The sequence below is a fragment of the Acomys minous genome (genome assembly GCF_964271855.1).
Source record: "Acomys minous genome assembly, chromosome: 11".
Taxonomy (NCBI): Eukaryota; Metazoa; Chordata; class Mammalia; order Rodentia; family Muridae; genus Acomys; species Acomys minous.
Window position 1 is genome coordinate 50,374,933 of NC_140492.1, and position 27,355 is coordinate 50,402,287.

The 27,355-nt window shown below is 39.4% G+C and overlaps 1 protein-coding gene across 3 annotated transcripts in view; it reads right to left on the reverse strand.

Annotated features, from left to right (window-relative positions):
• Positions 1 to 27,355, reverse strand: part of LSAMP (limbic system associated membrane protein) — a 2,140,464-nt gene that overhangs the window by 203,721 nt on the left and 1,909,388 nt on the right. For all 3 annotated transcript variants that reach the window (XM_084800474.1, XM_084800476.1, XM_084800475.1), the window contains one exon: positions 26,327 to 26,452. In XM_084800474.1, coding sequence (XP_084656600.1) covers positions 26,327 to 26,452 — 126 coding nt within the window. The remainder of the gene's footprint in view (positions 1 to 26,326; positions 26,453 to 27,355) is intronic.

Below are 27,355 nucleotides of genomic sequence, written 5' to 3' on the forward strand. Positions count from 1 at the left end.
GCCTACATTATGGGAAAAGATTCTCACCAATTCTACATCTGAAAGTGGTCCAATATCCAAAATATATAAATTAGTCAAGAAATCAAACACCAACAAACTAAATAACTCAGTTAAAAATAGAGTAGAGAACTAAACAGAGAATTCTTAACCGAGGAGTCTCTAATGGCAGAGAAGCACTTAGTGAAATGTTCAATGTTCTTTGTCATCAGAGAAATGCAAATCTGAGATTCCATCTTATACTCATTAGAATGGCTAAAATCAAAATTGCAAGTGACAGCACATGCTGGCAAGGATGTGGAGCAAGAGGGACATGTCTCCATTGCCGGTAGAAGTGCCAATTTTTACAAGCACTGTAGAAATCAATCTTGAGGTTTCTCAGAAAATTGGGAATAGTACTAAGTCAAGACCCAGCCATATCACTCCTGAGCACATACCCAAAAGATGCTCCACCATACAGCAAGGACATTAGCTCAAATATGTTCATAGCAGCTTTATTTGTAATAGGCAGAAACTGAGATCAACCTAGATGTCCCTCATCTGCAGAACTGATAAAGAAACCATGGTGCATTTACACAATGGAATACTACTCAGCTGTTAAAAACAAAGACATCATAGAATTTGCAAGCAAATTGGATTTCACTAGAGAAGATCGATCATCTTGAATGAGGTAACTCAGACCCAGAAAGACACTCATAGTGTATACTCACTTATAAGTGGATATTAGCCATTAAGTACAAGATAACTATGTTACAGTCCATAGACTGGAAGAAACTAACAAGGAGGGCCCAAGGGAAGATGTTTGAATATCACACAGAAGAGGAAAAAAAAATACACATCTGAAGTAAAGGAAGGGATGGAATTGAGTGGGAGAGGACATGGGGGAGTGTATTGGGAGTGGGGATCAGGTATAGGGAGAGCAAGGTTGGGGAAGGACATGGAGAGACAATGGAAATCAGTTGAGAGGCATCTCTGGGACAGGGAAAGCTCAGGGAACCTATAGGAACCAGCCCACCCATAAAAACCTCTGATGAAAAATTTGTCTTGCCTACAAGAAGTGTAGGGATGAAGAGAGCAGAGATTAAAGGAATGGCCAACTACTGACTCAACCAACTTGAGACCCACCTCATAGAAAAGATCCAACCCTTGACACTACTAATGATAGTCTGCTATGTTTGCAGACAGGAGCCTAGCATAATTGTCTTCTGAGAGAATCGAAACAGATATGGAGACCCATAGCCAAACAACAGGCCAAGCTCAGGAAGCTTTGTGGAAGGCGAAAGGAAGGACCGAGAGAGCCTGAATGGTCAGGACACCACAAGAAGACATGCACAGTAAACTAACCTGGGCCCATGGGGCCTCACAGAGACTGAACCACCAACCAAAGAGCATGTATGGGGTCAACCTAGACTCCCTACTCATTTTTAGCAGATGTGCCGCTTAGTCATCATGTAGGTCCCCTATCAATGGCGGTAGGGGCTGTCTATGACTCTTTTGCCTTCCTCTAAATCTCTTTCCCCTAACTAGGTTGCCTTGTTTGGGCTCAATGGGAGAGGCTGGGCTTAGTACTGATATAACTTGAGATACCAGGGTGTGTTGATACCCCTTGGTGGCCTCCCTTCCTCTGAGAAGAAGGAGAGAAAGGGATGGAGGAGGAGCCGGGATCAGGCTGTAAAATGATTAAATAAATAAATACATAAATGAAAAAAATATTAAGGAAACAAGACTGTTCATTAGCCAGGGATCCTGATTGTGTGTGTGCGCGTGAGCACACGTGCATGGGTGCATAATATTATTGTTCCTGTCACTATCAGGTAATTAAAGATAAACATGATCAGTAGTCTTGTGTCTTCCAGACCTCCACCAGACATCATCTCCAGCTTCTTGTCCTGAGTGGCTGCACTGACCCCAGAATTTCTTTTGCTGTTTTCTTAATTTAGCATCCATCCTCTTCCATGACATCCAGGATCCAGTTTATTGCTTTTCCCATGACTGAAGCAACCTGGGTATAATTTGCTGCTGCTGCTGTGAGAATCATTTAATACCTCAGATCATTAGTACCTTTTCTAATTAAGAAATACCATACTCTAGGTATAGGATGTATTCTTTTTCTTTAAAGACATGAATAATTGCCAAAGAAAACTTAGCTTGAGACACAATATGTATATATTTTAAAACTTAGATAAGTAAATACCTCGGATTAATTTACTATGATTACCACCCAATTAGTTTAAGTAATACTATAAAATAAATTTTAAAGTGAAGCAACTTATCTATGAAAGCCAAATTTAAAAAAAAAAACAACAACACAGAGTCTGTGATCTGAATTGCAGTAAAGTGGATCCATAAGTAACTGAAATGACACATCTAATAGTACCTAGAGGGGGACTGATGTTAAGGTGAGCACCTGGAACAGACTATGATAATCAGATTTGCTTGTGACAGTCAACTAAACCAATTCCAGTGATGAAACCACAGAATACCAGTAGTAATAATGGTTACACATCAGACCCCTACACTGTGTTATAATGGCTGACAGAAGAATAATATCTATAAAGACGGGTTCTCCTTCTGAACTCAAATGTGCAGATAACCGCCCTGCCACTTTTAAACTCAAGATGGTTCTAGAGCATTGGTGTTTTGTTTGATCTATCATATCAAGAATTTTGAGATCCTTGTCTTAGTATAAGATTTCAACAATAGATCTACTAAGCCTGGATATAACAGGGATAAATGTAACATCTTTCTTCTCTATTGAAGAAAAGTTGTCAATTCAAGACAGGAAAATCCTTGGCTCGTTAGCCCTTTTATGAAGCCAATCTAAAGTTTTGGTTCACTGTGATTTCATAGCCACTGGCATGGCTTTGGGGAAAAAAATTAAATCCTCGTGAAACTCATTATTTGATGTTAAATTCATATAATTTGTCCTTATCATTTATTCATTTTTCATTTTATTACTATTTACTCAGGAAAGGTCATTTACTCCTCTCCCCTCGAGCACCCTTCAATTTTTTTTTTGAGAGAGAGAGAGAGAGAGAGAGAGAGAGAGAGAGAGAGAGAGCGAGCACATCTATTCAATATTATGATGCAGAAGGCCAACACAGAGCCCTGTTGTCATCTACAGATGTCTTGGCCTGCATCCATAACTGCCTGTGTCTCGGGGAGATGCAGTTAGGTCACATCAGTGCCTAGGTCTTTCTCCTTATCCCATTCTTTCCCCACACAGATTAAACCAAACCAGAATTCTTGGCCTTTCATGCAGCAGGACAGAAAGGAAGTGAGTATTCTGATAAAAGCAATATACAGCATGAGAAATGAGCACATGAGAGTCACAGGGGTTAGACATGCCTTATCCAGCCTAGTGAGCATCACATGCCAGTTTGTATAGAAATCATAAGAAAAACATATTAAAATACAGACTATTAGACTCTATACCCAAGGGATTATGTTTGAGTAACTCTGAAGTAAGGGTTAACGTCCTACCTTTAAACATGTATGACTTGGGGGATTCCATTTTTGTTTATCCATTTAGTAATTAATTTAACATGTATTTGAGCAGGAAATACATCATAGTCTTCACTCTATAACATCGCAGTGTCACCAAGGGTGTGACTATAAATAAGATGGACAACGCACATTCTACCATGGGATTAGAGGTGCATTCTTCTGTATGGCTACAGATAAAAAGGCCATAAATTAGCATACAATTTACTCCCAAAGAGTATCATTGCTGTCAGGAAATAAAACAGCACTGTGCAAGAGGAGTGTTTGAGACTGAATGAAGGTGACCATTGGCAGCTTTCTTTAGAATGTTTGAACTGAGGCATTAATAATGAAAATGATATGCATATACATATGTGCATGCATATGTTGTTGTGTGTTTATCCAGTGTGTTGTGGCACTTGAAACGTATTGCATAAAGAGCAGAGAATATGTGGTGAGACTAATGCCCTGTGATAGGCAGGGCGCTTGTGATGTTGAGTCATACACAGCAGAATGGGACAGCTACAGAAGAGATTGTCTACAATGGGTCTCTGGACATTTTGAGCGAAAAATGTTTGTATGGTAAGGGTTTTCCAAGCACTTCACGATTTCAATCATGTTCCTAACCCATTAGGTGTTGTATGTACACCCTAGTTAAACATCCCTGAATATCTGACCCTTTCAATGAAATATCATCCTCAGTTGGGAGCCACTTAATTGTAGCAAAGAGAGAGAAAGACAATGATGAGGGGAAAATAGAGAGTAGATAAATTACCTTGGTCCATAATAATCCCTGGTGCTTTTTCAGAGAGATTCTAGAAGCCTTTACAGAGTGTTAACTGTGTTTGGAGGGTTATGGGATGCTTCTAAAAGGTGCTATGATGGATGGGTATGGAACAGAGTGGGTGGAAAGCGGAAACTGGGAGGCCTGTTCTGGGTTACTGAAGCATCACAGCCAAGAGTGTGGGGTTGTAGGGTTAAAATATTTTTAGCAGTAAGAATAACGGTGACACAATGGATTCAGCAAATACATTGCAGGGTGCCCTGGCAAGACTCAGCCACCCACTAGATGACTCTATGAAAAGCAAAGTTTCTTGGGGTTTCCTACTCAGGATATGGCAAGTATCATCAGCATTGTCATCACCCAGGAGTGTAACCTTGCATCCCACATTCTCCACTATTGAAATTCACACTTTATTAGTAAGATGACCAGGTATCTGTTCTGCATGGAAAAGTTAAGAAATGCAAGCCCAGTGCCTTAAATTCTATCACATGGGAGGCAGAGGCAGGCAGATGTTGGAGTTCAAGGCCAGCCTGGCTTCCAGAGCTAGTTCCAGGGCAACCAAGGGCACTCAAAGGAATCCTATCCTATTCCCCCACCTCCCCCCCAAAAAAATAATAAACAAAGAAAAGAAAAGAAAAACAAGCCTAGGTTTTTTTTTTTATTTCGAGGGAACTGGATGTGTTGAGAGGAAGTGTGGCCTGTCCTATATCCTGAAGAGAATCAAGGACAGTCAAAGAGTCAAAACTGGAACCTTCTTCTTACTCCCCTGGTTCAGCTACTACTTCTCCAACAGACTGTTTGAAAAGATAACACATTTTCCTGTTAGAGTCCTTAATTATAGAGCTAGGAATTGCAACTTTGTCCTTTAATTCTCATAGGACAAGAAAAAGTCACCCTTCAAAAAATTAAAGATTGACATTCCTCCTGGGAAGAAGCACAGAAGACTCATGGTATCAATTTACGGCAAAGGCACATTTAAAACCCAATTACCAAGCGTCATGGCTGTAGCCCATAGGGCTGGCATCTTTTCTTGGCTCAGTGTGTTAGCACGGAAAGTAGAAAACAAATCTCTTCAACAGTGATGCCAGAATTAGGGTGTGGGAAATGGTGAAGAGATCATCCCTTGCTCAGAGGGCTGCTATTCGGAGGCTGATTCTGTGATAGAAATCTTCCAGATCACAAGTGGCCCCACTGTATACAGAATTTAGGGAATGAAGTGGCGGTGCACACCCATGCCTTTATCAGTCTCTTCTCTGGCTAGCTCAGACTTGCTGCTTTCTCATTCCCAGGGGCTGTGGACCTTTCACTAAGTTCTCTTTGCGTTCACACCTAAAGCACAAAGTAGCTACAGTATCTTTGGCATCTCCTTTAAACAGCAGGTACACTGTTCTTACCCCAATATGTGGACCTCAGCCTATCAAGTCTCATCTGTATTATCTGTATCCTTGATGGCTTCAAATGTGACAAACAAGAAACTGGGCAAAACATCCTCATTCTACCACAGACAGAATTCTGCCTAAAAATGGGCAAGCTTGGATGCAGGCAGAGTCGACAGCCAAACTGGCAAAAGGGTAAGCAAGTCCTGAATAGTTCCTGCCTCACAGATATGTCTGCCAGATATTTGGGGCCAGAAGACAGAAGATGATGCTCCGATGTTATAGAAAGTTTTGTGTGACTGTTAAGGCAGCAAACTGTCTCTGTCATCTTCTTATTCAGGAAGCTGCTAACCTGCACTCCCTGTATACTCAGGTAATTAATTTTATTCCTTTTCAAGTCTCTGATGGGGTTGAAGACCAGATAGTGTAGTTTTACAATTAAACTTAGTAATTTAGGGAATAAGATGTTTTTAGGTCTAGATAGATGTATTATGTTGATAATGATGAGATATGAAAATATTGATTTACATTCAGAATTTTAGATGCACCAAGATAGTAAAGATGTTTTCTTCAAGGATGCCAAATACAAATAGCCAAAACACTATGAATGTAACATGTATATAATTCCTGATTGTTTCATGGTTCTTCTTGCTGTAGGTAGTTTATTGTTTATATGTGTAATAAATAATGTGTAATAAATAAATGTATATGTAAAAAATAAAACAAAGTTTAATTAAAAAGAAAAAATATGTAGACCTCATCATATCACAAACAAGAGATGTTGATTTATGGACAAGTTTGTGGAGAAGAAAAAGTGATTCAAACTTGGAAGGCCTTCTGGCCAGACTCGACATGCTCTCATCCGTGGAAGTGCCAGGACAACCTGTCTTCTTAGAAGCCTGGAAGTAATTGGGGAACTGCTTCTTCTAAAAGGCATTCCAAATTTTATGGCCTTAGCAGGTTGTGAAAGGACAGATAAAGCATTGCCTATTATGAGCCCAGTGGTTTGCAGGCAGAAACACCTCAGGCTCACAGGAGGATGAGGCTGATGCTGAATGCCTGCTCAGGGCTGGATGTGAAGCGGTTTCTCTCAGTAGGAGACTGGCCCCTGAAGCACACAGCTTCTGTCACTGCACAGCTGTTGTCTGCCATTAGCAGGGTCTTGACAGGAACATGTGGTGTTCCCTGTGCTTCTAAGCAACGGGAGCCAAGTAGGTGTGTGTGTGTGTGTGTGTGTGTGTGTGTGTGTGTGTGTGTGTGTATGTGTGTGTATGTATGTGTATGTGTGTGCATGTGTGTGTGCATGCATGTGTGTATGTGTGTGCATGTGTGTGTGTGTATGTGTGATAGAAAGAATAAAGAAGATAAAGAGGTAGAGAAAAATAAAGAAGATACATCATAATAAATTCCAACCTCACAGATTTACACAGAATAGAGTGCCATAGGAAGGGTTTTATCGACACTTTCCCACTTGGTATTGGGGACTTTTGATTAGTCACCTTCTACCTCTGAACATCATTTTCATTCTCTATCTGCTAAAAAGAACAGTAATCTGTGACTTCTAGAATCCCGGGTAATTACAAGTTCCCATGCTAAAAATCACATTGTGGGGACCATCTCACTTAGTTTCACTGCACCTTCAGGAGAAAGGAACTATCTTCAGTACTTTTATTTTCTCCACGAAGAAACTTGAGAGATGGAGGTTGAGAAAATTTTCCCATATATCCTGCCAGCCAGTGTGTGAGAGTGGTGCGGGAGGTGGATTCAGGAGTCTGCCCGAGCTTATGGGACCGTAGAGTGATCCTGTATCTAGCACATGACCTCTTCTGGTGCTGCCATCCACTCTGTCAGGTGCTTGGGTAGTTAGCTAAAGCAACATTTGGAAAAGCATATGGAAAGCTGATGGTGAAGACACTGTCAACTACTCATTGCCTTCTTGATGCAGACCCGGATTGAGACCTCTTCTAGTCAATGGGGCGTGGTTATATATAACACAAGGCCAGGGGAGTGTATAAAGGGATGCTGCCTCTTTCTTCATTTTGTCAGGTGTTGGAACAACCAACATATCCTTTACAACAGTGGTTCTCAACCTTCCTAAGGCTGTGACCCTTTAATGCAGTTCCTCATGTTGCTGTTTCATGACTGTAATTTTGCTACCGTTGTAAATCATAATGTAAATATCTGATATGCATGATATCTGATATACCGCCCCTGTGAAAGGGTCATTGACATACCCCCATAGGTCGTGACCCATATGCTGTGTAGCACTGTTTTACATGATTATCATGATAACATTATCATGCTCACTAACTGATGGTAAGAACAAGATGTTAACTAGCCCGTTTTAGTAGAGGCTAGCGATGGTGGTTTCTGGAGCTCAATATTTAGGAGTCTCATTTAGCATCTACCTTTTATATAGCTCATGCTTTCTTTCTCTGAAACTTCAAGGCAAATACCTGAAGTGGGTAAATCTTAATGCTGAAGCAATTATGCAGCTTTCCCAAAGTTGTAGTTTGACAGCCACAGCAAAGGCAGTGCCCCCACAGTAAGCGATGCCTTTTCTACTGCACATCACCTGGGTTAATATTACAAGAGGTACTTTGGACTACAGTAGCATGATGGTAATTGATGTTCCCAACAATTGACCCAAAGGCACTCACTTCCTAAGTGCATCTTGGATTATAAAAATCAAAGGACAAAAATTTTAAAGGGAAAGAAATGAAGGCTTCTTTTGGTATATTTTCCATTACATTTGATCACAATACAATGCTTTGAGTATCAATCATCAGTAATAAAATGTGTCTGCATCATTGATCAGACATCTCAGTTCCCTGTTATGCCTCATTATTCTCAAATACATCCCTCTTTAGATGCATGCTCAATAACCTTTTGTTACCACCTAAGAACACCTAAGAAGCTCAAACCTTTTTTTTTTTTTTTTCCATAACGGTCTGGCTTTGAACAGCTCCAAGAAGGTAGTCAATGTGTTAGCTTTGTGTTGCTGTAACTGGTCATTATAATGTAATGGGTTATAATAATAAGAGTTATTTTCTTATCACTCTACAGGTTGAACAGTCCAAAGGGGACTCTCATTGGATGAAGATCAAAGGTTCTGTAGACCTTAGCTCATTTTGAAGGCTTCAGGAAAGAGTCTGTTTCTTCATCTTTTACAACTTCAAGAATCTGCCAGATGTCCTCAGTTGGCAGCCCCACCTCTGTAGAACCTCTAAGGTTCTTTATATTATATTGATAATATTCCTATGTCTCATCTTCTGCCTTGATATGACATATGTCTGATATGAATAATTTTGATTTTACTAAGGTTTATTCATAAAATCTAAAATGACTTTTCCATCTACTGCATTTATACATAAACCCTACTTCCCATATACACAGGAATACTCACTGATGTAGGAATTAGATTGCAGACATCTCTGGGGGATCCACCAAATAGTCTACCACATTTTCCTTACCAATAACTTTTTCAATAGAGTTTTCCATCCCTCTGTTTTTGCTTTGATTTTGATTATATTCAAGCTATATTCCACCAAGCTATATTCAGTTGGTGGATAAGGTGATGCTAAAATATAAATTACGGCACTCCATGAGGTCAAAGGAATCATATACATATGGAGTTCTACTTGATTCCATCAGATTCTCGCCTGTCCCTGCTCAAGGGCTACATGGAGTGGTAAGCCTGGCAACTAAGAGGGGCACTGTGTGGCTTGGTAGCACTTAACGCCCAAAGGGAGGCATTGCCAGGCTCCTGTCTCTCAGAGGTTCAACCTAAAGATGGGACGAATGTGAAGTAAGAGTATGAACGGAAAGTAGACTATTCTCTCAATGCAACGCGATAGAGAACCTGGGAGAAGGTTAGGCAGAAGAAATGAACCAGAAAGCTAGGAAGTACAAAATGGTGGAGGCCATTTGACAGACCTCCAAACGCACTGATGTGGCCACCTTCCCAGACACACTGGGCCCCTTTACATGCCCATATACCCTGTGGAAGGAATGGGAGAACACGAATGAGGAAAAGACTAGATTCAAGTTGTGTGAGAGAGCCAGCCCAAGGGGTGCAGGCTCCAGCTGTGAGGAGGAAACATCCAGATGGGGAGAAACCAGCTTCAGGTTGAGCCAGAGCAGAGCTCTGTTTCTCAGCTCTCCACAAATGTCCTCTTTCTCTCTCTCTGCCAACTGTTTTCCCTCTACTCATTTTGTCCTCATAGGCCCTGGATTATGTTGAATTTTTTTGTAATATATATTTCAGGGCTATATTTATGTTTCTATTTGAAAATCCATTAGGATTTAAATAGGACACTTGGCATATATAGTACAAACAACACTCTAAGGAGCAAGGTCTATCAGTTACTGTGTTCTTAATTGCTGATGACAAAGACAAGTTTCCTTACAATGAAAGCCCTGAGGTGAAGGCAATGCTGTCATTAGCATTGCTTAGATTGGGCTCTTCTCACAGGCAAGGCTCTTTTTGGACTAGTGATGTTACATATAGATCATACAATTTTCTCTTGGGAATTTTAATGCACCACCAACAATAAGAACTACATTTATTGAGTGCCTAGCTTACAAAAGCAGGTAAGATCTGACTAGGGGAGGCCTGGTGGCACACAGAGGAAGGGGAAGCAGGCTGTCTGGATGAGACCTGATAGGCTGTGATCATATGGTGGGGGAGGAGCTCCCCTTCTGACACAGGTCTAGGGGAGGGCAATAGGGTGAAAGAGAGAGGGAGGGGCAACGGGAAGATACAAGTGAGGGGATAACAATTGGAGTGTAATCTGGATAAATTATTTTTTAAAAACAGGTATGGTGAAACATGCTGCCTTTAACTCACTCAGCAGTAATAAGGAAGTCTTATTTTGACCTGGTTAAGATTTCTATGTAGTTTCTGCATACAATGATTGTCATAAATACAAAAAAGGGAAGGACTGACACCCTCAGTTACAGAGACACAGAAGAGAAGGCTAAGACAGGACAGAGACAAAAACTTGAAGTAAAGCATCATATGCTAAGGAAAACTATGAGCCACCAAAACCTGTAGGAAGTAAGGGAGATGTCTCTTCTAGGACTTGGAGTGTGGCCCTTCTAACTGTTTCCATAGACTTCTGGCCTCTAGAACATTTAGAGAACTTTTTTTTTTTTTTTTTACTGTTTTGACCCATAAGCCTCTGGTAGTTTGTTATGAAAGTTCTAAAACTCCTATATACGTGTTATTCTGACAGAAAAGATATCAAAATAATTTGATGAACATTGTTATAGAAAACTATATGATTGATCATTGCACTTTGGCCTCAGGATGAAGTTTTATACTTTATTTTCTCAAGGATCCAAACTAGAGAATCATTAAGTTATTATAATATTTATTTTGAAAAATAAAATGTCTGTTTTGCATCCAGTGTTTCAAAACACCATGCAGCATGGTCTCATAGGGTTTTCTTTCAAGCTCCAGAACAGAACAAACACTTGGAATCACTGTTTTTTCAGGGTGAAAAATTTGAAGCGATGCTAGTAAATATTGCATCATAATTGAATATTTGTTATGATTTGAGAGACCCATTTTGGTTAAATTCACGAAAATGTGGTATGTAGTTATATAGCTATCTTTATACCATTTATTGTATACTTGCTTTTTAGATTTTGAGATAGCGTCTCACTGTGTCTTCCTGAGTGGCCTAGAACTTGCAGAGATCGGCCTGCTTCTGCCTCCCAAATGCTGAAATCAAAGGTGTTTGCCACCATGCCTGGCTGTATATTTGTTTCTTACAAAAGATTAGCTTGGAGAAAAATGTACCTGGAGTGCAAAGTGGTACATGACGCTTTTACTTTGCCCTGTATCCTTGGCATTGCACTCTAATCATGATATGTGACTCATAGTTGATTATAGAACTCTGAGCTTGGCTTGGAGCTGTTCCAAAGTGTTGAGGACTATCTATCTCTACGGTTGTTGCCTTCCATTCCCTACAGCAATTGGGCATTATGGATGTACAGGCACCTTAGATGTCATGGCTGTCCTTCATGATAAAAGCAGATGAAGGCAGTGCACTTGTTTTTTAATGTTTTGAACAGTAGCGATGGTTCCGGTAGCGCTAGGTGCTACAGTGATGTGGGAGGCCAGAGTAATCAGTTTGGCTTGTCCAACTCTCACATGGGTCTCCCACAGAAGAAATAAACTCTAGAAAAGGGAAAGCACATCTTCCATGTGCCTCATTTTGGGAGTCTGTCTGAATTCTGGATGGTTCCGTGTTAGAAAACCGAGGTTAAAATAGATTTTCAGGATCGGATAAAAGACCTCTTACCCTCCATCCCTCTGAAGGTCGGGCCGGAAGCAAGATGCAGTACTTACAGGCTGCCTGTGCTAGCAGCCCTTTATCACTCACCCATCACCAGTCACCCACTCTCACACAGCATGATAGAAGACGATTATGAGTATCCCCGCTGCCAGACATTTCCTTGGCAGAGCCATGCCGTTGACTAGCAGTGAAGATCCGTACATTCTCAAAGGCTTAGCAACATTGCACACTGGCTCAGCAGAGCCTCGGATCTACTCTGACACACGGCAGCTGAGTCAGCCTGCTGCGGGGAGCTTAGAATGCTGAAGTGTTCCCCGGGGGGAATTATCTCCTCCTGCAGTAATCAGTAACAGTGCTGCCAAAGGGGAGAAGTTATAGCTATTTACACACATGCAAACCATTTTTTTTTCCTTTTAGCTTTGGCCTTGGTGTGTTGCAAGGATAATTCAATGTGTGTTGGGTTCTTTGAAATTATGGGGAAGTTATTCTTGATTAGCCTTATTGATAGGACAGCTGGACTTTGGGAAGGCAACAAGCGATTGGGTGGTAAGTGCTTTCCCGTTTAGTTTCCTCATTAAGACTGATTATTCTGTGTTTTGGGGAAGATTCATCTCCAGAATATATTCAGTTCCAAGGGAACATGACATTGTGAATCTGTGACCGCAAGCTCAGAGAGAGCCAGATGATACAGAAGATAAAGTGGTCTCCACCATGAAAGCAGATATGTGTCATGGGCTCAGCATTGCTCTCTCCGAGGCCATGCATCAAATCACTAGTGCCCCGTGGGATCGCATTAAGAGGTAGGCCATTTTGTAGATGAGGCCACAAGAGTGAGCACCTGGTAGAGGAGTTATTGCCCTTTAAAAAGAGACATCACAGGCTTTATTCTTTGTTTACTGTCTCTGAAGTTACAAAATAGTCATGAGGCTCCTAGAAAGATGATAGCTAACATCCACAGACCAGCAAAATTACTCTTACCAAAATCCAACCATGCTGGTGATTGATTGTGGATTTCTACTGTCTCTGTGGTACTTTATTAAGGCAACCCCAGATAGCTGATACTATAATGAAAATATTCCTAAATAAGTGGGCTTACTTAATTGCTTCAAGCAGGTGGCTTATAGTCATTAGTATACAGAAGTAAGCGTAGTTACTACAATTCATTATTTTAATACAAAAACTGAAAGTGTCTATTTCTACCATATATATATATATATATATATGGGACTCTATCTCCCCCCCAAATGACTCCCAAAGTTTGCTGGTCAGCATTCCAAATTACATAAACTTTCCATGCATACTTCTGTGTCTATAGCAATTGACCTCAAGTGACAGACTGCTATGTCCTCAAGTCCACCTGTTACCACTGGAGTGACTTTTGTTACAAGTTAAAATTTGGGAATATGTAATAGTCTTGAAGTTTCAAACAGGATTCCCATTTTAGGAAGTGAAGAAGGGTGGAGTTGTTGTAACATGCCTCTTGGACGTTCCATCTGATATCTCTGATATCTAAGTCAGTCTTTCTATTTTCTTACCTGGCTTTCCTGCCACCCATTATCAACAGCTGAAAGCCTTAGTGACCAGGACACAGAAATGCGATCAAAAGAATGATGTCATTCAAAGACTGACATTTTGGGTTTTATTACTAGAATACCTTGAAGAATTAGATCTGATTTGCATTGATATTTACACCTTGAATTATTAAATGATTTTTTGTACTCTTTCCTTCATCAGATTTTAACACTTCAGTCTCAGTTTAGCAATGGTGTGACTTCCCTTGGCCTCCCACACTTTTGAATTGTTGACCAAACTGAGAAAAATACCTGATTTGAATCTTGGCTGATGAAGGGAAGGTTAGTGTCACACAGGAAGTGAGTGACAAAGAGCTTCCACACCCCCTTTGGCAAAGGAGGTTGTTTCTCACTACTTTTCAATGACAGAGGGTGGCTTTATTGGCATGTCGTTTGTGTGCAGTTGCGACCCCATCTGAGTAACCTATTGAAATTTCTCAGTTTTATCAGAATGAATTGTAGCTTTAGTGTACTGGGAGACTTGCAAATGAATATGCCAAGAGAATGATGAGGATTTCAGAAATGTGTACTCACTTTAAGTGATATGTTAGCCTCAAACATCATTAGGATGAAGATATAAAAAGACAAAGTGGGAAATTCTATGCAGTGTTACTTCCAAACCGCCTCATCTAAGGTGATAGAAATCCAAACAGAAGAAATATGACAGTGAATTTACATATCAAGTAGTTTATGCATGTATGTGTGTGCATGCACACACAATCACTGAAACAGAAGAATCATAAATATTCCTATACCAGCCCCATGCTTAGTAGAGACAGCTCATGACCCTGACTATGTAAGAATGATGTCTTGTCTTTAAAGGAAGGCAAGAGTTCATTGTGCATGGAAATCACCTGGAGAGCTTATTTTTTTATTTAATTAATTTATTCAGATTACAACTCAACTGTTATCCCATCACTTGTATCCTCCCATTCCTCCCTCCCTCCCGCTTTCACCCTATTCCCCTCCCCTAGGTCTAAGACCGAGGGGGACCTCCTCCCCCACTATATGGTCATAGGCTATCAAGTCTCATCTTGGTAGCCTGCTTATTCTTTCTTTGAGTGCCATCAGGCCTCCTCACCAAGGAGAGGTGGTCAAATATGGGGCACCAGAGCTCATGTCAGAGTCAGTCCCAGCTCTCCATATAACTGTAGAGAATGTCCTGTCCATTGGCTAGATCAGAGTAGGGGTTCAATATTTACTGCTTGTATTGTCCTTAGTTAGTGCAATAGTTTGAGCAGACCCTCCTGGGCCCCGATCCACCCATCACGGCGTTCTTCTTGTAGGTTTCTAGGACCTTCTGGGTCCTTCTATTTACCCATCTCCTATATTTCTCTTACCTAGAGCCCTAGAACTTATTAATCATTACATTGCTGGTCCCCACACCTAGTTTCTAATTCGGGTGAATCTGGAGTGGCTCTAGTAATACACATTTATAACAAGTTCGTATATGCTGCTGCTGGCAGTTGCTTAGGGACTGTCCAGTTAAGACTTCTGCTGTGAGAGAGTCTGGTTTCATTCTTTGACTCCTCAACTGACTGAATCAAGATGTTGGGGTCAGTTATTTTTATTGTCTCACCAGGTGACTATAGCAATCAAGGTCTATAATTTGCCCTGTAGCATCTACAAGGAAGGAAACAACAGAGAGTAGTTGAATAATCATTTACCATTAATAAATCACCTTGATACGCATTATCGCACTTGTGGCAACAGAAGAATCCTGATAGGTGAACTAATATTCATATTTTGTAGCTGACACATAGGCCTTCTGAAGCTCTATCCTCCAGGCATAAAAGGAAATTATGGATCACAGAGACCTGAACTCGGCCTTTCCAAATTCAAATTCTGTGCCTTCTCTACCGCATGACTCTTCCGTTCAATCTTTGATATTTGTGGAGAACTTTCCATTTTTCAGACTCCTTTCATATTCATTAGCTCATCTGATCCCTCCAAGCACTAGTGTGAGGCGGGCAGGCCACATGTTATTGTCTACATTTTGCAGATAAAGCTATTATAAAAGATGATGAGAAAAGTGGCTACTGTCATTCAGACTGCATTTCTTCATACTGTAGACTAATTTTTCCCCTGCAATATTTAGCAGCAGCATCTGAGGTAGCAAGTAGAACACTGGCGGACAGTAGTCCCAGGGACAATTACTCAGTGGCCTAGTATACACCCCACCCAAACTCTCTCTCTTTTTTTTTTTCCCAAGTAGGCATGACTTTGGAGGGAAAGGGGATAAAAATCCAGTTGGGATGTTTTTGGTAGGAAAGTGAGGACAGGTTGTTATTTCTGCAGTTCAGATGCTAAGGAAATAGCTTTCTGCGATTTTGAAGATTTCTTCCCTCTAGCTCAGGGCTTTGAAAAGTCAATATGCCTTCAAACCACCTGGGGCTTTTGATAGGCTACAGACTCAGGCCTTGGTGGTCTGTGCTGAGACCCAATATTAGCATTTCTATAAAGCTCCAAGGTAATGTCAATACTAATGACCAGTATCCAACTCTAATAGGCAGAAATAATCCTAATTATCAAAACTACATTTTAAAATATTTTTATATACTATTCCTCCAGTGTCTTGGTTGAAACAGGAAGATAAAAGTAGGCATATTAACAATATTGAGCTAATTCAAGTGTATCCTGAGACTTATTAGGTGTTCTTTTTACTAGGCTATTTCTATACCTCTGGTACCCTCTAGCTACTTTTGTCACAAGGTCCTGAGTGACGCTGGTGGCATAGCTCTACCTGTACTGTGTATGTGCTATAGACACATAATTTCGAGGCCCAGCTCAGGTTCACTGCACATGAATACACATTTTAATCACTTCCTTAAGACATTTCCTGAAACATGGAAGTTCCATAGAGTTCTCCTCCAGCGTTTTAGCACTCTTGTGTTTAAGATGAGCAATCCAGTCCACTGGTCAGATTCACCAGGGTCACAGGGGCTTCACTTCTGCAGGACCCTAGATCGCAGCAGGAGCTGAGGTAACATGGAGGAGGCACTTCCTTCTACTCTAGGTAATTTTTACCATCATCTAGTTTGTAGCTTCAAAGCTTCCCTCACCCCACAGTACAGTTCAGTGGAGTGACAATGCTGACATCTTCATTGACAAGGGAAATAGTCAAGGTAGAAATGTCAGGGTGCCAAAAGGTAAGAAAAGGCCTGTATTTTAAAGATCGCTAGGTGCAGTGCAGCAAAACTACAGTGTACGAAAAAGCTCTCTGTAAATCTCAGTTTTAAACAGGTGATAACACAGAGTTCGACATATCTCATAGTGAACGTTTCCTCACTTATTCAGCCAACTGAGCACTTATTCCTGTGGACCCAGATACCATCATGGGCAATGAGGACACGAAAATGTTTGTTTTGTTTGTTTGTTCGTTTTTATGAGGAAAGCAAAGTGAACAGGCAAACATGTGTTTAAGACAGTTACTGAAAGAGATAACTAACAGCTGAGAAGCAAAACAAAGTCATTGATCATACAAGAGTGATAGATCATATCAAAAGGTAAGACAGAAGGATGAAGATTTCAGATCACCCTCCCCAGCCAGCGGTGAGTGATGCAATTCAGATCAGGAGGTGTCTATGTGCATGGGTGACTCAATAAAAAGAATGCAAACAATAGAAGATTGGGTAAAGAAACTGTGGTACATTTACACTATGGAATACTACTCAGCTATTAAAAACAAGGAATTCCCGAAATTTGGGGATAAATGGATTGAACTAGAAATGATCATAATGAGTAAGTTAACCCAGAAACAGAGAGTCAAATGGTATATACTCATTTATATCTGGACACAAGCTCAAAGGGCATGTCCCCTGAAAGTCTTCACTTCTCAGGAAAGTGAGACAGAGGGGAGGACATCCTATTTGGTCTCTAGGTGAGAGAAGCATGGGAGAATGGGGAAATAGAAGGATCCAGAAGGTGCTAGAAACCTACAAGAAGAACATTATGATGGGTGGATCTGGGCCCAGGGGTCCCACTCAAATTATGGCACCAGCTAGGACAATACGTGCAGTAAACACCAAACCCCAACCCAGATCTACCCAATGGACAGGACATTCTCCACAGTTGAGCGGAGAGTGGGGTCTGACTTTCACACAAACTCTGGTGCCCCATATTTGACCACGTCCCCTTGAATGGGGAGACCTGGTGGCACTCAGAGGAAGCATAGTAAGAAGAAACTTAATACCCTATGAGCATATACAGGGGGAGGAGGTTCCCCCTCAGTCAGAGTGATAGGGGAAGGGAGTAGGGGGAAAGCAGGAGGGAGTGAGGAATGGGAGGATACAGGGGATGGGATAACTATTGAAATGTAATAGGAATGAATTAATAATAAAAAATTATACTGTAAAAAAATAAAAATAATGCAAATAGAACCTAGGCAGAGAACATCCCTGAGAATTTCAAAATAGTTTCAGCAAGAAATTAATGAAACTGTTAGTGTGAGTAGTTTTGTAATCACTGTATATAGTTTATAGTTTATTTATTTTTAAGTGAATATTTTTTATTTTTTATTTTTTTCCTTTTTTACATATACATATATTACTACACACACACACACATACACACACACACACATATATGTACATATATATATATATATATATATATATATACTCATATGATAATATACCTACAGCAAGAAGAACCAGGAAACAATCAGGAATTATATAAATGTTACATGCATAGTGTTTTGGCTATTTGCATTTGGCAACCTTGAAGAAAACATCTTTCCTATCATGGTGCGTCTAAAATTCTGAATGTAAATCAATTATCTATTATATCTCATTTTTATCAACTTAAAACATCTATCTAGACCTAACAACATCTTAACCCCTAAACAACTAAGCTTCATTGTAAAACTATAGTTTAATTTGTGCCCACTTATGCTTTAGTTATTTGTCACTGTCAAGTGGTGTCAGGAGAACAGATATTGTGGTCGTGGATGGCCTGCAAACTTTTCAAGATCTCACAAAGGAGGGCTGGTAAGGTGGTTAGTGTATAAAGGGTTTTGCTACTATGAGTTTGATCCGCAGAACTCTGGTGGAGAGAGAGAAACAACTCCCACAACTGTCCTATGACTTCCATATGCATGTCATACATTTGGGGACACACACACACACTGACATGCACTCGTACACACACGCATGCACACACATGATGTTTAAAAACGTCTTACAGACTAAAGAAAGATGAATAACCAAATACATGAAATTCTATGAATTGTTCAATACTATGTTCATGAAAAAAGAGTCACTGTGAAATGTTTCCAACTTGTGCTGGCAAATGGGTGATGAATGCGGGGTGAGCACTTGTGTTTCAAGGAGAAAAACTGAAGTCTGAACGGGGCGTATTCTTAAATGTAAGTTGTCTAATCTAAGGCATGAATAGTTCGAGATTCAGAGGAAGGAGAACCAGTTTGATAAGGGCTTTAACGCCTTGCTAAGTGCTTTGAGCTTTACTCCAAAGGCCCTGGGATATCAGAAATCAAGCAGGATATTAACTTGGCCACTTTATATTGAGAAACAGTAGTCAGGAATCAAATCTGAGAACTAATGAATACGGGTGAGAGGAAATATTGGTTGAACTATACCGTGACAGTGACATGGGGAAAGATGAAAGGATTCAGCTACTAACACAAATAATCAAAACACTATGCAAAATTAATCCTTGTTTTGGCAACAGAAGAAAAAGGAGCTAGGGCCACTTGCATCTTTCTAGGATATATAGTGTTTACCTCAGTCATTCTGCATCTACTGGTAGCTTGGGTTCTATATACAGCAGGTGGGATCAGGTGCTGTTTGCTTCCAGATGGGGACCTCAATATCAAAAATCCCATTTTTCTCTCAGGAGCTGCTTAGAGTGCTTAGGGTGAGGCTCATGTGCTAGGTGAGGCTCCTGGGCTCATGGGGTAGGCAGAAATGAGTTTTTCACTGGGTGTTACAGTTAACTCTTTTAAAATGAGATTGCTGGTATCAGATGGCAGTGGGAACTCATGAGTTCCAGAAGACTGTGATGACACCAAAAATGCTACAGCCCCCTGTTAAGCTACCATGTTAAGCATGAGAGAGGAAGTAGGGGGATGCTCCAAGCCAGCCAGAAGGCAGTTTGGATGAGATGCTGGCCTGGTGGTCAGCACGGAGCTCTCAGTGGTTGAGAGTGCTTCTGCGGCTTCTAAGACAATCCTGCCACTGTTATCTAATGGGCAGTCAAGCCCCTGGTGTCAGTGGTGATTCTTCCGCAGAATAAATGACTAGGTTCAGATGGTTGTGGTGGAGGAGTGGAGTGAGAGAGCAAGCCTTTATTTTTATGAATGAGGGACGTTATAAACCTTGGGCAGTGGGAGGGTTTTTGAGGGTGAATGTGTTTGATTTGCTAGGGCTGTAGGGGTGCCATGGATACTTAATCTACACGTAACAAAACAGCCTTACCATAAGAGGGGAAAGCAGTACTTAATTATGGGCCTGTGATCCTCCCTGAGGGCTATGTGGCACTCCTTAGGTTCCCCAGATCAGGCGAAAGGGGAATCCCGCTGAGAAAGGGAGTCTGTCATTTTATACTGAGCTCAGGCTATTTGGAAACATCAGGCTTGACCTTAGGAGCAGGGTTCCACGTGCCTCCTTATAAATACTTTTAAAAATTACATTATCTATTTAGTATTTTAGGGTGGGAAGTGGGTATGGAAATCAGAAAATCCTCCTGGGAATCTGCTCTCCATCATTCCTCCATCACGTGGATCACATCTATGATTTCAGGTCACCAGGCTTGATAGTGCACACCTTCACCCACTGAACCATATTGCTGGCCCTATGACCATCTCTTAACACTAACTCTCTGACCCTTATGCTTCTGCATTGCATAGGCTTGCTCTTGGTTTCTGGGACCTGAGAATAAAGTTTATACCAGTATATAAATGCAATATATTTATCTAGATATATCAATCATCTGTTTCTCTGTCTCGTTCTGTTTCTGGCTGTCTGTCTGTCTCTGTCTCTGTCTGTCTGTCTGTCTCTCTCTCTCTCTCTCTCTTTCTCTCTCTCTCTCTCTTTCTCTCTCTCTCTCTCTTTCTCTCTGTGTTTATGTGTGTAACCACATATGATATCATGTAAAATATATACACTTGATGGTGTATTTACAAGTAAGACCTTAAATTTTTATGATATGATTTTTCTTAATTTTTTTCTGCCTTTTTAGAGTCAGGAATAGAATGTTAAGAAGGAAGATCAAATTGAGGGGTTTAAGGATGGAAAGTAGTATGACCAGACAGTATTAATATTATGGTTTCACATAAAGGTCTTCATCCAAATTCCTGATGGCACTATCATGCCAGGACCTTGGCTGTGCTGTGTTGTGTGCCCGAGATGCTCTTTCTTCCTCTGTTTTGTCAGACAGGTACTATTCATTTATGAAATCTCAGCATAATATCCCCTCAGGGCAGTTTTGCTACCTCTGCAGATTTTGCTATATGGCCCTGGTTTATGGTCTTATTGAATGCCATAATTTTCTTTTACAATGTATGAATCTAATTAAAGGGTTATTCATGCAATTATTAGTTTAATGTTCTGCTCTCTCGTTGAACTATAAGCTTCATTTGTTCAGGGACCATGTCTCTGTTACAGTGCAAAGTGTCTTTTTTACAGAGTGAGCACTCTAGAAATAATTCTGACCAAGTGAACAGTGTGTGTGTGTGTGTGTGTGTGTGTGTGTGTGTGTGTGTGTGTGAGAGAGAGAGAGAGAGAGAGAGAGAGAGAGAGAGAGAGAGAGAGATGAATATACAATTCTGTATTAACTGCTGACACATTTGGAAACCAGTATTCCAGTTAGGCACTGAAAAAAAAACCCAAAATACATTTCTTTTTTGTTCTCTTAAAGGAAATATGAAAATATTCATTATAAATAATGCAAGGCAAAAAAGAAAGCAATTGTCAAAACATACTATATGTATGTATGTATTATGCTTTGAGTTATCACACTTTACCAGGAAAGTCGATAGATTTGACTTTTATGCATCCATATATGCTGCCAGTGTCCATTGGACGTACCTTTGGGGTGATCCATAGGATAAAAGTACAGAGAAATAATTTTATAAAACTTAAACCAGAGATCACACACATTCTCTGTGCTAAATAGCATACTAATAAAACTAACTAACTAACTAACTAACTAACTAACTAACTAACTAACTAGCATAACCTCTCAAAGGGTAAGATGATAGCTACTAGGAACTAGTGTTTCTGGAGTTTATGACTTAAAGTAATGACTTGAGTTTGACATTGTATGTTTTTTTCCAAACCCCATGTAGCAAAAACATTTCTTGAGTGAAAATTCTATCCTCTCTGTTGGTCTCTTTTTGCTTCTAGCCGGTCAGGAAAGTCACATGGCACCTTCTGAACTGATCTCAGCCTGAGGGTGGAATCCTCACAGGGCTTGTTGAGTTTTCCAGGGAGAAAAAGCTACCGAGGCTGCGAAAACCTCTGTGGACACAAAGTGCACAGCAGCTCTTTCTGCAGACTTGAGCCCTTCTGACACCACTCGGGGCACATTTGAGAGAACAGTCTCCCCATGATTGCCGGAAGAAAGATTCAGAAGCAGAGGCATCTGGTGATGGAAGCAACGTAGCTCATGAAAGGCGATCAAATGTGCCATGGAAAATACACGTTACAGTGCCGTAACCCCCGGAAACCACAGGTCTACGAGAGTCTAACTTAATTAAGAGGAAAAATAGGTTACATTTAATAACCACATATGTGACACTCATTTCAATGATATAAAACAACAAAATGAGAACAATGTAAGAAGTCAGCATTATAAGACGGGTCTCTTCTTCAAGTGAGATGTTTTGATTTTAAATATATAGAAAGTTCATGAGACTTCCAGTTTTTCTCTTTAAAAATGTTTGTATTATACTTAGGGTCGCAGGGGTGGAGGGCAGGCAGGAAAGCCCCTCAAGGATCAAAAGAAGGAGAAACAAAATAATATAACCCAAAATTCAAACAAACAACTAAACTGAGATACTTTCTTTTCAAAAATTTACACCACTTATTTTTTTTTTTTTCCTTCCTTGCTCCCTTTTCATGGAACCAAATGACAGGTAATCCGACATTTGTGATTCCCTGCATGGTATCTTCCCCTTTCAGGTCTCTGTGTCCCCTGTGGGGTCTAGCTAATAACAGGTACATTTCCTCAGGAAGGGAGTCCCGCTCTGTACTGTGAAAGGCACAATTAATAATTGAACAAAGCTAGCTGGATTTTCACCATCACGTGACAAGGGTTTGCAGGCAGCTCAGCTGTCACACAGGGAGCAAGTCTCTTTCTCAGATGTCTCCAAGAAAGGTGGCACTGGATTGGCTAAGCAGATGGCCCTTTCCTAATTTTCAAAAGCACACACACACACACACACACACCTAGTTAACTAATTTGTTTTATAAAAGAATACTCAAATCTTGCTCTCACTCTTGTCACTAAGAAGATGATTTTAGTCAAGTGATTATTGCTCATTTAGGCCTTGTGTTGGAGATGAAAGAGTAAGCTTAGGACGTGCTATCTGACCATTGTAAGGGGAAGAGGGGTTTGATATTGAGTGTGTAAATCCGTCAAGATGTTGTTCTGATTACACTAGCATACAATTTGATCCAGAGAGAAAGCCTGTGTATACAGCTATAAATAAGCAACGAAGAAACCTGACACAGGAGACATATAAAAACCCTACCGGCTACACATGAGCTTAGAAATTCTTTGTGTCTCTGGCTATGGTCTTAAGTGGTGGTGGCTGCATTTTAATCTAAGGGAAAATTTAACATATTTTGGGCTTTGGGAACTAAGTATTTTTGTTGCTGTTTCAAAAGTATGCTATTTTTAGATCAAAGGCAGCCATGGTTCAAATCAAGTAATTCAGTGTGGCTGTGTCCCCACAAAACTTTATGTATCTGCACGCAGGTTTGTTTTGCATTTAAAATTCAGAATTCCTTTGATTATTTGCCACCTTTCAGGAATGCTATAACTAGAATTGCTTACAGGCAGTGAGATATGAGTGGGCCGGATGGAATATGGCCCACAGGCTATAATACGCTGACTCCTGGTGTTAACTATTGAGAATCTTTGTGAGTTTATCCATTTTTGTAGTTAGTTTTGAAGTCAGAGTTTTGGAAGTGCATGAAACTCTGTCTTTACTGTGCAAAGCGTCACTAGTCTGCTCTTTATTTCAGTAGAATCATCACAGAAAGCAGGCTCTTCAGGGTTCAAGACAGATGTTTATAATCACATGGAACTTACTTGATTTAGTCATTTGGACCTAAGTATGCCAACAAACTAGCAAAGATCTTGACAGTTTGGTTCTTTCGCAGATTTTTCTATATCTGAGGACTAAGAGGGAGTATTTGGAGGCTTGAGAGAACAATCTTATTTTCCCCCTGAAAATACTATTTACTCAAAATTACACCGAAAGAAAGAATGTCTTTCTACTATTATGGCTTCTTATTGATCATAGCATGACTATAAATTCCTTTGTTTAATCCTACATTATTCATTTTTTAATCTACCACTGGATCCCAAATGACATTAAAATTTTAATAAAATATTTGTATAAATTTAAATTCAATTGCAAAAGGTGAGACAAGTTAAAAATAAAAGTGGTGTGATTTATATATGAATTTGAGGCCATAAACACCTAAGTGGAGTGTTTAAAAATCAATTTTATTAATCTTTAATTTATATATAATAATTTATATTCCTAACAGGTTGGTCATAAATTGGATAGTACGTCTACCTATAGTCAATACAATGAAGGATTCATGATAATTTATATAAGTTCTCGGGGTCTATTTACAAGAAACAAAGCATTGCTTTGGAAAAGACAAATAGAGATATTTAAAATAAAGAGGTAAGTTTCTGAAAGAGGTCTTTCAAAGTAAAATTATGGAAGGATTTAAATATTTAAAAAATAACATTATAGCAACATGATAGTTTTAGATGTCTTTGTCAAAATATTTAAATACAGGACAATATTTTAATACTAAATAGCCAGTAAGCAAAAACAACGCTGTTAAACTTGGGACCAGGTGGGTAGAGTAGGTTGTGTATATCATGAGTTTTCTAGGAAGAAAGTACTCTGAAATATTAATTTATTTCTAGAAGAAGATGTATAACATTCAGACGACCATGTTTCAGATGAGTATCTGTGGGCTCTTGCCATGTGAGACACAAATTGAGTCTGTGAGGTAATGTGTTTGATATTGATAGCCCAAATAAGTATCTCTTATGATGTTCTTGTAGATTATTAATATAATGGTATGCATAAATAAATAAGGACGGTTTTGAATAACATTTTATTAAGAGAATAGATGTCTCTAGGAAGAATGTTTTCCTAAATAGAAAAGTAGTTTACAAACTTGACCCAAATTTGTCCTGAAAATCAATTTAGACTGTGATGTCAAATGGAGGTCCTCTATTATCTTACCACACAAATGAAGAAATATTTAGAAACACTATAATCAAACATTACCCTGGTCTCAGAACTGGTCTCATTGGACACCTACTTTTATATATATTCCCTGATATTCATTCCAAAGCCAGTTTCCTTGGAAAATAAATGTATAAACATTTTATAGAAAAAGTATAAGAGACTACCAGACATGAGCCAGTTAATAGGTGAGACTCATTACTAAAACAAATGATTTCCTAAGAATAATCTAACTGTAGTTTATGTATAATTGACTTGGTAGACCTTCTTTTTGGAGTAATCAAAGAACAAGTATTATTACTTAGAGATTGTGTGGTATTTACAAAGACATGATTTTTCATACAAGAAAACATAATTTGAATAGGAAGGGAGAATGATACTGATTAATTCCAAATCATCTGGCAAAATGCTGCAATATGGTCATAAACCAGGAGGGCCTTGGGAGCTCGTTAAGATGAGAGTAGTACAAAGTGGGAAAGAAGGGTACAGAATGCATTCTTGGGAAGTCATATTACGAACTTAACAGAATTGGTGTCATTATCTAGGCTCAATGACACACTCCCACATCCTGTTCCATGTCTGGCAACCATCACAGAGATAGACGCCAAGTCCAGGACTTAGGATTCAGAGCTATTTTTGTTCCTAATTTCTTCGCAGGGTGCTACCACAAAGAGGAAAGAAACTGAATAGAGAACTATGGTTGAAAATGACTTTAAAAGTGGGGTAAAATAATTTATGTAACACATTTCCCAAAGACACGTAACCAGCAAAATGCTATATATTTTATATATATGCTTTATATTTACTTTTTTAAAAAATGTTTTAACTGAAATCAATTATATCACTTTCCCTCCTCCCATTTCTCCCTTCAGCCTCTCCCATGCCCCCTGCTGTCAAATTGATAGCCACTTTTTCTTTGTTTGTTACTGTTACATACATTGTATATATGTGTGTGTGTGTGTGTGTGTGTGTATCTGTATTATATAACGTTGTTATAGTTGTTCCCTCGAGAGTTAGTCTATTTTGAATGACAATTTTATGTATCACTATTTTTACATAGGTTAGATATATTATACATAGATGCTAGATAGATAGATAGAAAGATAGATGATAGAATATATATATATATATATATATATATAGAGAGAGAGAGAGAGAGAGAGAGAGAGAGAAACAAACATTACTAAGTTACTTAAAGAGATAAACACATTAGCAAAAAATGGTAGAAACCCTAGACAACATTTATAATGTAGTTTTCTGAGTTTCCATAAAAAGATGCACATTTGCCCTTTGGATGCGAAAGAATCTAAAATATCATATGGCATCTTAGAATCTCATCAGTTGCTTACCAGTTGGTGTAAGGTGTCTCCAGGTGATAACAGGTTCGGGGCGGCCATTGGCCATGCAGACCAGGGTTACATTGCTGCCCTCATTCACAGTGACATCCGAGGAGATGTTGGAGATCTTTGGTGGAACTGTAGACAGAAGGAAACGGGATATATAACCAGGCCAGTAAAAGCAAACTGCAGCAAAGCTCTGTAAAAGTCAAGTTCTTACATTTCAGACTCACTAAATTTGCAATTTCATGCTAAGTAATCAGTATACTTTTATTTCTCACACTTCCTGTTGGCTTTCTAAATCCCTCTAGAGGTCCTAAAGCATCCATGAGGTGAAAATACTTCCCACTGTGGCCATCTGAGTGCTAGAGGAAGTGCTTAAGATGTATATAATGAAAATGTGTTAGCTCCTTTCTGATTAGGACAAATTAGAAGGTATGCACATTCTTACCACCATAACTTTAATTTATTATTTCATACAAAACAAAGAATATAATATAACCCCCAAGTGCAAAGGAAATTACAATTGATATTTAATGTAGGATCATAGTATTGTTCTAGTAAGATGTGGTATCCACAAATAAAATTCACAAGATAATCAATGAAATAGAAATCTTCTACACACACACACACGCACACGCACACGCACACACGCACACATGTATATATACTACATATAGTATAACAGGTTAGATGCTATAAACTAAATTAATGGGTACGTATAAAGTACATAAACATTATAAGTATACAACAGCATTTATTTTTAATACTACCATTAATAATACTGCTAACAATTGAATTGTAGCTAACTTAAATAAAACATATACCTACCATGAGGCATAGTATACATTAGAAATATTTCACATAATAAAGATATGGTATTCTATGAAGCTATGAAAGTTGATTTACAGTTAAGAAACCGAGGCACAGATGAGAATAAGTGAAAGAAAGAAAAAAAAAAAAAAAGGAATGTGAATCTCAGCAGACTCCACTCTTAAACACTTCTTGAACAGAATTTCATCTTCACAATCCAGTCAACCA